A 15,745-nucleotide genomic window follows, 5' to 3' on the forward strand; every position below is an offset into this window, starting at 1 on the left:
TTTTAGCATCATTGCAGGCATTATCATCTCAAGGAAACCCTTTCTGACCACTCTACAGTAACTTAACTTAAATCTCTCGCATGGATTCTAACACATGGTATTGTAAGTCCTTACTTTTCAGCTTCTTTAAAGCTACGTTTAGATCACATTGAACAAATCCTTATTTTTGCAGTGTCTGGTGCTGTTCTTGGCACAGAGCAGGAGCTCAGAAAGGTTGTGTTTGATTTAAGAAGTAAGCATTTTCGTGGTATGCAATGTGCTTACGGTACAGCTTCCTTCAATGAGTAAATACATCTTGTTCTCTGATGTCGTAGAGTTCACAGGTGTGTAGAGGAGACAACAGGCAGTGATTAGAATTCAAGGTGGTGACATAGGGCTGCAATATAGGTACGCAGAGCCCCATGGGATGAAATAAGTGATAGTATATATGTTTGTGGGCCCACTTAGCCAGTGCCTTATGGCAGACACTTGGATTGCTTCTAGAGTCTGTTCACCATAAACAGTATTGCAGAGAATGCTGCTGTATTTCTGCCCAAATGTGTGAATATATTGGTAGGATAAGTTGCTAAAGTGTAAGTGCCTTAACAAATGTATATGCTGAAACATTTTTAATAAGATATTGTCAAACTGTCTCCCTAAAAGGTTATAACTTACATTTTCACCAACAGTACCATTGATTTAAAAGAGAAGGAGGCTTCTTGTATTTAAAACATGTTCACTGGATAGGAAGAAAGAGCATAACTCACTCTAACTATGGTTTCTTGTAGGTTTGCCTTGAGTTGGTCTCTCTCCAGTTTGAGATTCTCTTCTACTACTCTTAGACTATCTCTTTCTTTCATTACAGATTTCATTTCTTCAAGGTTTTCATGAAGTTTCTGAGCCAGCTCTGAGTTCTCCATTTCCATTTTATCCAGAGTTAAACTTTGGGTCTTGAATTGTTTCTTCAATTTCTCTATTTCAGACATTTTTTTCTGTGTCTCACTGACATCTTCTTTTAACTTAAAAAGTTGATGTTCATTTGTCTTAAGTTCTTGGATCTTAAGATCATCATAAAATAACATGTTAGGATACAGATGGTTTTTAAGGGAAGTATCAAGAATAGTTTCTAAATTGATTAAAACAATAGGCTTCCATGTGACTCAATATTCTGCATAATTCCAACAGAATTTACTTTCTTTTGAGGTATAATATACATAAGCACACTAACCTCAAGTGTATAGCTCAATTATTCCTGACATACGTATACGTCTATGTAATTACAGCCCAGATTAAAATACAGAATATTTCTAGCACCCCATGAGGTTCCTGGGTGCCCCCTTACTCCAGCCAACCACTATTCTGACCTTGATCATCCTAGATGAGTTTGCCTGTTTTTGAACTTACAAATCACAATGTATGTATCCGTTCTCCTGTTGATAGGCATTTGAGTTGTTTTCAGTTTTTCACTATTATGATTAGAGCTGATATGAACATTCTTGTACATATCTTTATGTGGAAGTATGCATTCTTTTCTCTTAGGTACATACTCGTATATGCTGGGCCACAGGCTGGTATACGTTCAGTGTGAGTAAACACGGCCAAGCTGTTTTCCAATGTGGCTAAACTGTTTTACATCCCCAAAGGATTTTAGGCACAAATAAGTCAGATATCCAATCAAATAAGCCTCCCTTCCCCCAATACCTTTTCTTGTAATTTAGCATTTGAATTTTCTAAATCCATCTGCATATTTGATATTTCATCTGTCTTCTCAGAAACAATCCCTCTGAGTTGATCAATAATTTCCTGGTGCTCTTTAAGATGCATGTGAGCAATTCTTAGTTCCTCTTGTTTTTCCAGATTCTTAATCATTAGAGAATTTTAAAAACAGTGATATATCTTAATTTTAACTAGTATTTTCTTAATGAAAATGATATATTTTCTTAGTATAAATAATAAAACTATTACTTCTTAATCTACATCTTTGTTGTTAGAAAATTACAAACTTATCCCCCCGTCCCTACCTCCCCACAACCAACTCCTAATTCCCAAAGGCAAACATATTACATACGTACTATTCTATAGCTTGCTTTTCCCCCTAAGGGTTATTTTGGGCTTCCATATTAGGACGTGCAAATCTATTCCATGGTTTTATTATGTGCTGCATAGTATTCTGACATAGTGCTTGTGTTTACCCAGTTTCCTTCTGATGGACATTTAGATTGTTTCCCATTTTTTAGTACAAATTGCTACAATGAACAACCTTGTGGTGTGTATTTCTGTATGTGTGTATAAACATAAATATATATTTATCTTAACAATTGATTAAGTGTACATATAGGATAAAGTCTATAAAGGAAATAATGGTTGCAGAATTTAAAATTTTCAAGAATACCAAACTATGTGCCTAAAAGTTATATCAGTTCACGCACACTAATAGTACCCCTCATTTCAAAGAAGGCTCACTACTGTCAGAAAACCCCATGTCTCCTCACTAGGGTGGGGAATGAGTGTAACTTACTTTAGCTTTCAGCTCTCTCAGGCTTTCACTGAGCTGGTCTCGCTCCATTTTGAGGGTTTCCTCCACTCTTCTGAGGCCATCTCTTTCCTTAGTAACAAGTTTTATTTCTTCAAGGTTTTCAAGATATTTCTGAGTCAACCTGAACTTCTCTGCTTCTATACTTTCCAGGGTTGAATTCTGGACCTCTAATTGCTTCCTAAATTGCTCTGTTTGATGCGCATTTTCCCTGAGATCATTTTTTGCCTTAAGAAGTTGATGTTCTTTCTCCTGAAGTTCTTGGATCTTGAGATAATCATACAATAAATTATGATATAGACAGATATTGATAGAAAGCTAAATAATAGTTTCTAAATTAATTAAGGCAAGTAAAGACAAATCTTTGCTTGTCTTCAATTTTAGGCTAATTCATATACTGTTTCTTTACACAAACGACCCGATTCAAACTGTCAGTTACTCAGATAACAACCGAATGTGATCTTATTTGGAAATAGGGTTTTTGCAGATGTAATTAGTTAAGGAATGAGAGGCTCTTCTAACTGGACTAGGGTGGGCCCTAAATCCAATGAGAGTGTCCTTATAAGAGATAGGAAAGGACACGCAGAGACACAGAGAAGATCATGTGAAGATGGAGACAGAGATGGGAGTGATGCAGCTACAAGCCAAGGAATACCGAGGATAGCTGGGAGCCAAGGATAACAAGAGGCCAAGAAGGACCCTTCTCTAGAGCCTTCGGAGGCAGCATGGTCTTCCGACATCTTGGTTTTTGACTTCCAGGATCCAGAAATGTGGCAGAATAAATTTCTGCTGTTTTTAAGCCACCGAATTTATGGTAATTTACACAGAAGTCCTAAGAAACTAGCATAGAGTCACTAGGTAAATCAAGGAGGCAAAGTGAATATGAGAAAAATTTAAAAAGAAACTGACTAAATATACAGATGTAGCTGTCAAACTGTAATTCCTCATCTCTTAAAATCTTTTTGGATAATTTATTTTTACTTCCAACAAGGTCTTTAGGGGGTGGCCCACACAAACATTGAAGCATTAACTTTTACATAAGGCTATTGATTTTACTTCTTTAGGAGGAGAATGAAATAGACAGGAGGTTTCAGTAAATTCAGTTAGGTTATAGTCAAAGGGATGAGAATTACGAGAACACATGTTAAGAAAGCATCATTCAACAGAAGCACAATGGAAACAGCAATGTATTATTTATAATGCAAGTGGTACTGTTCTTAGAAGAAATAGAAAGTTCTCAGTGGGTGCCTTTTAGAATTACTGGAGCAGTACAATTGTTACAAGAGTCTTAGCTCTTATGCAAATATACTATGACAGCACCTTACTTCCATTAAGGAAATGATTCAGGAAATTGTAAACATCTAAGGGATGGCAATAGTGACAAATCTTACATTTTAGAGAATGCCTAATACAGGTCTATAAGGGCAGGGGCTTTGTTTTATTGACTAATGTATCTCAAGGACCCAGAGCAGAGCCTGGCCCATGGCATTGCTCAATAAATATCTGATGAGTGAATATATCATGAGTAGTTTAGATGAACCAAGGCCCCCCTCTCATCTCAAGACTCCAGGATAATGTAATCCTCACAAAGGACAACAGCAACATCTTCGTGTGAGCTGAAACTGTCCAAAACATTAGCAGTGAGATCTGACCATCTGGGAGGCATATTCTATTTCTGAAATTTAGGTCTACTGGGATAAAAAATTATTACCAAAAAAAGTTTAGTCAGGAAATATGGCCAGGAAGGTAACTTTAAAAATTCACCTTTTCCTTTAGCTTTTCTTCAGCTTCTGCCAGTTTCTCACAGGTCCTATAAAGCACTTCCTCTTTCTTTATGGTATGGTTCTTTTCTTGTACAACTATCTCTTGTTGTTTTTTAAGCTCACCTCCAAGAATTCTTAATTCTTCCTGGTTTTCAGTGGCCTAAATTTTTTTAAAGTTGACATTAAAATAAATACTAGGTTACATTTAAGAAATCAGATAAAAATCAGCATTTACCTCAGCCTGAAAATGGAGGAATCATGGCAAAGTATATTGGAAAAGACCTATTGAAAAAGAACATTAGTCTTTATTTTAATCATGTAAATGCCAAGAATCTGCTTTCTTATGTTGTTTCTTTATTGCTCAATGTACATTCGCAGCATGAGAATTAGAACTGGATCTAACATTCTATCATGAGAGGTTTGCTTGTTTTCTACCCCTAAGCCAAAAGAGACCATCTCTACACTTTCATCAACTGATGATGAGACTCTAATTATGGGCTTTTCATACACTGGGATGGCTTGTTTTGGGGCATTGATTTTGAGCAAGCTCGAAATAGCAACTGTCCTTTGCTAGCACGACTTGGGCTAATCTTACTTATTATCTTTAAAAAGTGACATTCTCCAGTATCAAGACCAAAAAACATTACAATCCAGAGACTGAGAAGAGAATATGACCTTTGTCTGTATTCTTATTTACATTCAGATATTTTGAGCAAACAGACAATCCCAAGAAACATGAAAAATTACACAAAAGGTCAGGTTCTACCGTGATCCACAGCAAACTTTTCAAAATATTAATTTCTATCTATTACACATTATATTGCCCCTAAATATAAAAATAAAGCCTAAAATAGGTTTGAAGATACTGGCAAATATTAACAACAAGCAAACATGAAATTAGAGAAAACTACAACAGCATAAATACAAGAGAAACATTTAGGAACAAATTAACAAAATACGTACAAGATCCGTACACTGAAATCTACACAACACATCACTGAGAGAACAGAGAGTTTATAGAAAGATACACAATAAGCACATGAATGATGCCCAATATCTTTAGTCATTGGGGAAAGGCAATTTAAAACAATGAGGTTACACCCAATAGAAATGGTTAGAATTAAAAACACCAATAATATGAAGCTTTAGTGAGGATGTGGAGCCATCAGAATTCTCTTAATTTGCTGATGAGAATTAAACTGGTGCAACTACTTTGGAATTGAGTCTAGTAAACTCTCATCAAGTTAAATATACATGTCCCTATGACACAGCTATTCCATTCAGATACTTACCCTAGAGAAATAAAAAACATACGTTCATAAAAAGATTAGTATAAGAATGTTTACAGCAGCTTTATTCAAGAGTCAAATAGCGTCAATGACTCAAATTTCCAACAATAGGAGAAAAACTAAGCAAACTGTGGCCCATTCATACCATGGAATAGTACCCAGCAATAAAAAGACATGTAGAAAGAAGTGAGACACAGAAGAGCACATGCTGTGTGGTTCTATTTGTGTGAAGTTCTAGAAGAGACATGGTGATCTGAGGTGGAGAAACATCAGGATAGTGACTCTACGGGGCAGAGGGTGAGGTGAGGATTGACAAGTGGATGTGTGAGGGAACTTCTTGTGGGTGGAAGTGTTCTGTATCTTGACTGGGGTGGACAGTACACAAGGGGACACATTTGTCAAAAGTCATCAGACTGGACACTTGCAGCAGATACATTTATTGCGTGTAAACGATACCTCAATAAAGTTGTAAAAACCGGAGACACAAAGATAAAAACACACTACCAAGTACCCGGTGCTGAACTCACCCTGTCAGTACTCTCCCTCAGGTCAGTCTTCAGTTGCTCCTTTTCTGCGGTAACACACTCTAACATTTGTCGCAGCTTTTTTTTCTCCTGTATCAAAGAAAATATCATTCTCTGTTGTTCAATCAGCTCATTATCAACATCTGCAATCAACACTTGGGTTTTTTTGGCTTCCAAATTCTGCTTTCTATCTATGTCAACCATCTCATATATAAATACAATAGAGAAGAATTTCTTAGTTTTAATAATAACAAAATAGCCAACACATATTACTTATTATGTACCAGGCACTATTTTCATATATTGATACATTTAATCTTCACTATAACCTTATGAGGTAGGTACTATTATTATCTCCATTTGACAGGTGAGGAGACTGAATCCGAGAGAGGACAGGTCATTTGCCCACAGTCACTCAGAGACGTAGAGTCATGCTGTGAGCCCAGTGCTCTGGCTCCAGAGTTTGTGCTCTTGTGCCTGTGTACTGAGAAGAGCTACCTGGACAGCTACAGATGACCCACACTCACCTTCACGTCTGACAGGTTAACCTGACTTTGTGAAGGAGTGAGCCACCTTAAACTCTCCCCCTCTTTCTTTCCTTCAAAAGCTGGAAATTGTAACCTCTTCCCTACTCCCAACAAATCTTTATTTTCAGAGTTTTATGTTATATAAGAAGGCAAAAGAGTTTTATTAGAAACATATTTCATATCATAGCATAATACATGTTTTCTTAATTTGCACTTTCCACACACTGCTTAAGAAAAGCACCTCATGTCAACTCATTTATCCATAAATAAGGCTGAAGCAGAGGTAACAGAATACGTGGACTGCTTGGTAAAAGGAGACAAAACTGACATTACAAGCATAGGTATGAAATTACGGTATCACCATATAATCCTACACTACCCCAGTAAAAATACTCAGCTCCATGTTGGCCACAGATGTTTGAAAAAGTTGTTATAATAATCTATATTTTCATTAGAAAAAAAAAAGAAAAAGAAGAAAAATAATCCAATGACACTAACTTCACACAATCACTATTAGAATTCTGGAATACTTCCTTCCAGATTTTTTTCCATTAAATTTTTTTTTTACATTGCAATTATGATTCATTTATTTATACATAACATCCTTTTTTAGGTTCACTTTTCCACTTAGATTAGATGATATGCATTTTCCCAAGCTGTTACATCATCTTCAAATTATAATTTTTAGTAGCTGCTCGATTCTCTAGACTGGATATGGACAAAACATATTTTACTTACCTACCCCCTTACTGTTGACAATAGGCACGAGTTTCTGACAAAGATGAGCACAGAGCTAACTACTAAGTACATGAGAAATTAACATTTGTAACACACAATCTTGGGGACTAGTCTGTCAGATACTATAATTCAGAATCTTGCATCTTTATTCCTATACATCGGAATATACACAGAAACAAAGCAGAGTGAGACAAAGTTCAAAACTGAACTCAGCCTAGAAAGTATTTCAGCTACCAAGGTTATGAGCAAATCTAATAGCTCTAATCATTAAAGAAAAAAAATTGTGTTCTTTATATGAGAATAAGACAACTAATCACAAAGTTTGAAATTTCTGTTGAGATACACTAGAGAATCTCACTTGCAGAGAGAGACACATCAAGCTGGACTGAAAACGGGCACTCGAAGTGGATTCATGATAGACCTATTAGTGCAGCCCTCTGGTGCCATGAAAAACAGAGGGACGACGGAAATGCCCAGACCCACTTCTTTATCCACATGGGTGATTCCAGCATGAACATATCACAAGACCAAGCTGATCGCGGCCTCTCATCCCAGATTTCAGAAACCTGGATGAACAAAATGGCCCCAGAGAATGCCCAGTCAGACCCTTTTATCAACACAGATGATTCCAGCATGAACATAATACCACAGATCGGCTCGTCACAGTGAGTGTAACTCTCCTTTCCCCTCACTCCTCCTCTACTGCCCTTTCTCAGGGGGCCCTGTGCCTGCATTTTACATTTGTTTAAAAGCAGCTACTGATTGTTATATCTTATTTTCAAAAGTCTATTTAAAGAAACATTCCCCTCATAAAAGTGGAAATTATAAATTTTAAACCAAGGTTAAGTGTCTTTGGCCCATGGTTGACCTAAATTATAGATAAGCTGAGAACACAAGATACAAAGCAAGTGAAAATGCTTCCTAGGAGAAAATGACTGAAGCATAGGCATAGAGGAGGAGAAAGCTCCTTTTCCAAGGAAAGAATAATGTACCCCAGGGTAAATGGGGAAAAAAAGAAGATCATTATATACAGGAATAGTATATAAATGTATATATAAGTTTATTTACATAAGTTGGATCTCACTGAATTATTCTGTAGTATGCATTTGCTTTTATTTAACAGTGCGTCCTGGAGACGTTTCCATCTGTATATAATGTCTACTTTAAAAATTTACATGACTGTACAAAATTCAGTTATATTTCTATACATTAACAATAAACAATTAAAAAGGAAATTGAGAAAACAATCCATTTACAATAGCACCAAAAATAATAAAATATAAAGGAATAAAATTATCCAAGAAGGCAAAGACGTGTACAATGAAAACTACAAAATGTATCTGAAATAAATTAAAGCAGCAACAAATACACAGAAAGACATCTATGTTCATGGATAGGAAGACTTTGTATTGTAAAGATGTCAACACCACCCAAAGTGATCTCCAAATTTAATGCAATTCTTATAAAATCCTAACAGTGTTTGCAGAGATAGAAGAATCCACCCTGAAATCCACATGGAATCTCAAGGGGCTCCAAACAGCCAAGACAATCTTGAAAAAGAACAGAGCTGAGGCCTAAAACTTCTTGATTTAAAAACTTACGACAAAGCTGTATTAATCAAAACAGTGCAGTACTGGCATAAAGACAGACATACAGGCCAATGAAATAGAATATAGAGCTCCGAAATAAACTTTTGCATATATGGTCAAATAATCTTTCACAAGGATGTCAAGCCCACTCAATAGGAAAGGACAGTCTCTTCAACAAATGGTGTTGGACAAACTGGCTATGTCACACAGAAGAATGAAGTTGGGCCCTTACTTTACATCATATAAAAAATTAACTGAAAATGGATCAAAAGCCTAATCATAAGAACTAAAACTATAAGACTCTTAGAAGAAAACATGAGAGGAAAACATCGTCACACGTGTCTTGTCAATGATTTCTTGGATATGAAACCAAAAGCAAGGCAACAAAAACCAAAATAGATAAGTGGACTATATAAAAATTAAAAACTTATGTGCATCAAAGGACACAATCAACAGAGTAAAAAGGCAAGCTATGGAATGGGTGGAAAGATTTGCAAGTCATACAACTGATAAAGGGTTAATATCCAGACTGTATAAAGAAATTCTACAACTCAACAACAAAAGACAAAAAACCAAATTTAGGGCCTGGCCCGATGGCTGAGTGGTTAAAGTTCTGTGTGCTCTGCTTTTGTGGCCCGGGTTGATGGGCTCATATCCAAGGCGCACAACTAATCCGCTCACCAACTATGCTGTGGGGGTGTCCCGCATCCAAAAACATAAAGGACGATTGGCGTAGATGTTATCTCAGGGTTAATCTTCCTCAAGCATAAAAAGTAGAATGGGCAACAGATGTCAGCTCAGGGAGAATCTTGCTCAGGAAAAAAAATAAAATCCCATTTAAAATTGTAAAAAATAAATAAATAAAGCACTTAGGGATAAATGTAGAACTCTAAAAAAAAAAACCAATTTAAAAATGGGCAAAAGGGGAGTGACATCAGCATCATGGCAGAGTGAACTCTTTCTCCGATAGGATACAATAAAAGAGACAGTCACAGACCAAGAAGGGTCACTCACACAGCACAAAGGGACATTGGAGAGTCCCACACTGCTGCATATCTGAGAGTGGACATGCTGGGGCCCCCCAAGGAGGTGGGGAGAGGTAAGGAGAAATCTCCCCCCATCAGATCGGTGACTCTGGTCTGTGAGGCTCACAAAGGGGGGTGTGGCTACCTTCTGCAGGGAAACTGTAGCCCGTCAAGCTCTCTCAGCCAGTGGGAAACTCCCACACAGAGGACTCAGAACTGCTGCAGGGGTGTATCAACATTTGAGGACCCCAAGAGAGAAGATAATGAGGGGCGAGTGAGAAGCCCCCCCAGGGACTGGGAGCACAAAAGAGAGAACCCCTCCCAACCACATGCCCGATGCTGCAGCTCCACTGATCAGTCAGAGCAGCCACAGCGCAGGCAGCCAGGGAGCACCAGCAGCCGCGGAGCACAGGGCGCTCAGATTACATAGCCCTTGACCCTTACCGAGTGGCAGGAGGGGGAAAATGCAACCAGATATTTCCAGGGTGAGGAAAAACACGGTGAATACAGCAACCACGTTGCAAAAGTACATTAAGTCGCCATACCAGAAGGAAAATGACAAGCACCCAGAAATCAACCCTGAAGGCACAGAAATTCATAACCTAAATGACAGAGAATTCAAAATACCTATCATAAAAAAGCTCAACGAAATACATGAAAACACAGAAAAGCAATTCAACAAGATAAGGTGTTTCTTCACAAAAGAGATTGAAATCATAAAGAAAAACCAATCTGTATTGATAGAGATGAAGAACACAACGGAGGACATAAAGGAGAGTCTGAGATCTTTAAAGAACAGAGCTGACAATACGGAGGAAAGAATTAGCATTATCGAGGATAGGAATACAGATATGCTCCAGATGGAGGAGGAGAGAGAACTAAGACTAATAAGAAATGAAGAAAGTCTCCAAGAAATATCCTACTCAATTAGAAAATGTAACATAAGAATTATAGGCATTCCTGAGGGAGAAGAGACAGAAAAAGGAACAGAGAGATTATTCAAGGAAATAATAGCTGAGAACTTCCCAAATCTGGGGAAAGAGCAGGAAATACCAGTAAGTGAAGCCAATATGTCTCCTAAATATGTCAACAGGCAAATGCCCTCTCCAAGGCATATAGTAGTATAGCTGGCAAAAGTTAATGACAAAGAAACAATATTAAGGGCAGCTAGACCAAAACAAAAATTAATGTACAGAGGAATTCCCATCAGGCTCTCAGCAGATTTCTAAACAGAAGCTTTACTGGCTAGGAGAGACTGGAATGATATATTCAAAATCCTAAAAGACAATATCTTTCAGCCAAGAATACTCTATCCAGTGAAAATACCCTTCAAAGATGGTGGAGAAATAATAATTTTCCCAGATAAACAAAAACTAAGGGAGTTCACGGCCATGAGACACCCACTGCAAGAAATGCTCAAGAAGGCCCTCATGCCTGAATAAAAGAAGAAAAAGGGAACACAGAGCTTGGAGCAAGGAGAAAAATAGGTAGACAAAATCAGAAAAAACAGTAGATCTTTATCAGAATAGGTTAGCAACCACTTAAATACCACAATGAAAGATCAAAGGAAGGATAACACCACAAAGAAATGTAACCTCATCACTTTAAACACACATCCACACTACAAGATGGAATAAGTTGTGACAAGAATAACTTAGAATGGGAAGAGGAAACAGATCAAATGGACTTAGTCTAAGGAAATAAGAGGCCATCAGATAATGGACTATCTCATTCACAAGATTTTTTTATACAAATCTCAAGGTAACCACTAAACAAATAATCAGAACAAAATCACATATGATAATAAAGAGAAAACAAAAAATGTCATAAGACAGAACTATCAAACTGAATTGGCAGTCCAAAACACACGGGGCAAGAAACAAAGGAAATTCAAAAGAACCAGAAAATAAGCAATAAAAATGCAACATTAAGCCCTCATATTTCAATAATTACCCTAAATGTAAATGGATTGAACTCTCAAATCAAAAGACACAGAGTGGCAGGATGGTTTGAAAAGCAAGATCCAACAATATTCTGCCTCCAGAAAACATCTCAGCTCTAAAGACAAACAGAGGCCCAGAGGGAAAGGATGGAAGACAATACTCCAAGCTAATGGCAAAGAAAAAAAAGCAGGTGTTGCCATACTCATATCAGACAAAGTAGACTTCAAGATAAAACAGGTTCAGAGAGACAAAGAGGGCCACTATATAATGATAAAAGGGACCCTCTGCCAGGAAGATATATCAATTATAAGTATATATGCACCCAACATAGGAGCACCAAAGTACATAAAGCAACTATTAACAAACATAAAGGAGATATTAACAACAACACGATAATAGTAGGGGATCTTAATACCCACTTACATCAGTGGATAGATCATCCAGACAAAATGTCAATAAGGAAACAGTTGACTTAAATGAAAAACTGGATGAAATGCACTTAGTAGACATATAAAGAGCACTTCACCCAAAAACAACTGACTACACATTCTTCTCAAGCGTGCACAGAACACTCTGAAGGATAGACCTTATGCTGGGAAACAAGGCAAGCCTCAATAAATTTAAGAAAAATTAAAATAATAACAAGTATCTTTTCAGACCATAATGATATGAAACTGGAAATAAACTATAAGAAAACAACTAGGAAAGTGACAAAGATGTAGAGATTAAACAACATGCTACTGAACAACCAATGGATCATTGATGAAATCAAGAGAAATCAAACAATACCTAGAAACAAACACAAATGAAAATATGCCATACCAACTCACATGGGATGCAGCAAAAGCGTTCCTGAGAGGGAAATTCATAGCACTACAAGCCCACCTCAACAAACACTAAAAAGCCTAAATCAGCAACCTTGAATTACTCCTAACAGAACTAGAAAAAGTAAAACAAGCAAAGCCCAAAGTCAGCAGAAGGAGAGAAATAATAAAAATTAGAACAGAAACAAATGACATTGAGACTAAAAATACAGTAGAAAGGATTAATGAAACAAAGAGTTGCTTCTTTGAGAAGATCAATAAAATTGACAAATCCTTAGCCAGACTTACTAAGAAAAAGAAAGAAAAGGTTCAAATAAATAAAATTAGAAATGAAAGAGGCAAAATTACAACAGATACCATGGAAATACAAAGGATTATAAGAGAATACTATGAAAAACTATATGCCAACAAATTGGACAATTGAGAAGAAATGGATAAATTCTTAGACTCACACAACATCCCACAACTGAACCATGAGGAAATAGACAATCTGAATAGATGCATCGCAAGTAAAGAGATTGAAATAGTAATCGAAAACCTCCCAAAAAATAAAAGTCCAGGACCAGATAGCTTCTCCAGTGAATTTTTCCAAACATTCAAAGAAGATTTAATACCCATCTTTCTCAAACTATTCCAAAAGATAGAGGAAGATGGAACACTTCTTAACACATTCTGTGAAGCCATCACCCTGACACCAAAGCGAGGCAAAGACAATACAAAGAAGGAAAATTATAGGCCAATATCACTGATGAACATAGGTACAAAAATCATCAATAAAATATCAGCAAACTGAATACAGCAATACATTAAAAAGATTATACACCATGATCAAGTGGGATTCATACCAGGAATGCAGGGTTGGTACCAACTTAATACACCACATCAACGAAACAAAGAACAAAAACCACATGGTCATCTCAATAGACCCAGATAAGGCATTTGACAAGATCCCACATCCATTTATGCTAAAAACTCTCCACAAAATGTGTATAGAAGGAAAGTGCCTCAACATAATAAAGGCGATTTGTGACAAACACACAGCCAGCATCATACTCAATGGGGAATGTCTGAAAGCCATTCCTCTGAGAACAGAAACAAGACAAGGCTGCCCACTCTCACCACTCTTATTCAACATAGTACTGGAGGTTTTGGCGAGAGCAATTAGACAAGACAAAGGGATAAAAGGAATCCAAATAAGCAACGAAGAAGTGAAACTCTCACTATTTGCAGATGACATGATCTTATATACAGAAAACCCTGAAGAATCCATTGGAAAACTATTACAAATAATCAACTACAGCAAAGTCGCAGGGTACAAAATCAACCTGCAAAAATCAGTTACAGTTCTGTATGCTAATAACAAACTAACAGAAAGAGTGCTCAAAAAGATAATACAATTTTACAATTGATTCAAAAAGAATAAAATATCCAGGAATAAATCTTACTATGCGGTGAAAGACCTATACAATGAAAACCACAAGACATTACTGAAAGAAATCGATAACGACATAAGGAAATGGAAAGAGACCCTATGCACATGGATTCGAAGAATAAACATGGTTAAAAAGTCTATATAACCTAATGCAATCTACAAATTCATCAGAATCCCAATCAGAATCCCAATGACATTCTTCACGGAAATAGTACAAAGAATACTAAAATTCATATGAGGCAACAAAAGACCCCCAATAGCTAAAGCAATCCTAAGAAAAAAGAACAAAGCTGGAGGCATCACAATCTCTGACTTCAAAACATACAACAAAGCCATAGTAATCAAAACAGCATGGTACTGGTGCAAAAACAGACACATAGATCAATGGAACACAATTGAAAGCCCAGAAATAAAGCCACACATATACGGACAGCTAATCTTCAACAAAGGAGCAAAGAACATATAATAGAGAAAGGAAAATTTCTTCAATAAATGGTGCTGGGAAAAGTGGACAGCCACGTGAAAAGAATGAAAGTGGACCATCTGCTATCACCATTCACAAAAATTAACTCAAAATGGATCAAAGACCTGAAGGTGAGACCTGAAACTATAAAACTCATAGAAGAAAATATAGGCAATAAACTATTTGACATTGGTCAGAAAGGAATCATTTTGAATGCCATGTCTAATCGGACTAGGGAAACTAAAGAAAAATTAGGCAAGGAAGACTTCATCAGATTAAAAAGCTTCTACAAGACAAATGAAACCAGGATCAAAATGATTAGACAACCCACCAGCTGGGAGAAAATATTTGCAAAACATATATCTGACAAGTGGTTAATCTTCGTAATATATGGGGAACTCACACCATTGAACAACAAAAAACAAACAACCCGATCAGAAAATGGGCAGAGGAAATGAACAGACACTTCTCCAAAGAAGATATACAGATGGCAAATAGGCAAATGAAAAAATGTTCAACATCACTAATCATCAGGGAAATGTAAATCAAAACTACACTAAGATATCACTTTACACCCATTAGAATGGCTATAATCACCAAGACAAGAAAACAACAAATGTTGGAGAGGTAGTGGAGAAACAGGAACACTTATACACAGCTGGTGGGAACGCAAACTGGTGCAGCCTCTATGAAAAACAGTATGGAGATTCCTCAAAAAATTAAAAATAGAAATACCCTATGATCCAGCCACCCCACTACTGAGAATCGATCCAACGAACCAGAAATCAACTATCCAAAGAGGCTTATGCACCTTTGTGTTCATCACAGCATTATTCACTACAGCCAAGACATGGAAGCAACCCAACTGTCCATCGACTGATGATTGGATCAAGAGGATGTATATATATATATATATACACAACAGAATACTAGTAAGCCCTAAAAAGGACAAAATAGTCCCATTTGAAACAACATGGTTGGACCTAGAGGGTATTATGTTAAGTGAAATAAGCCAGAGAGAGAAAGACAAATGCCACATGCTCTCACTCATATGTGGAATATAAACCAACACACAAACAGAGAAAACTGTATAGTGGTTAGCAGGGGCAGGGGGGT

The 15,745-nt window shown here is 36.8% G+C and overlaps 1 protein-coding gene across 1 annotated transcript; it reads right to left on the reverse strand.

Moving 5' to 3' along the window:
- Positions 1–704: 704 nt before the first annotated feature.
- Positions 705–1,828, reverse strand: LOC131402061 (centromere-associated protein E-like). Its single transcript, XM_058537030.1, has 2 exons — positions 1,681–1,828; positions 705–1,037 (listed from the first exon to the last, which is right to left on the reverse strand). The coding sequence occupies exons 1-2, from the start codon at positions 1,801–1,803 to the stop codon at positions 705–707; spliced, it is 456 nt and encodes a 151-aa protein (XP_058393013.1). The 5' UTR covers positions 1,804–1,828.
- Positions 1,829–15,745: the final 13,917 nt, after the last annotated feature.

This window comes from Diceros bicornis, assembly GCF_020826845.1.
Source record: "Diceros bicornis minor isolate mBicDic1 chromosome 30 unlocalized genomic scaffold, mDicBic1.mat.cur SUPER_30_unloc_1, whole genome shotgun sequence".
Lineage (NCBI taxonomy): Eukaryota > Metazoa > Chordata > Mammalia > Perissodactyla > Rhinocerotidae > Diceros > Diceros bicornis.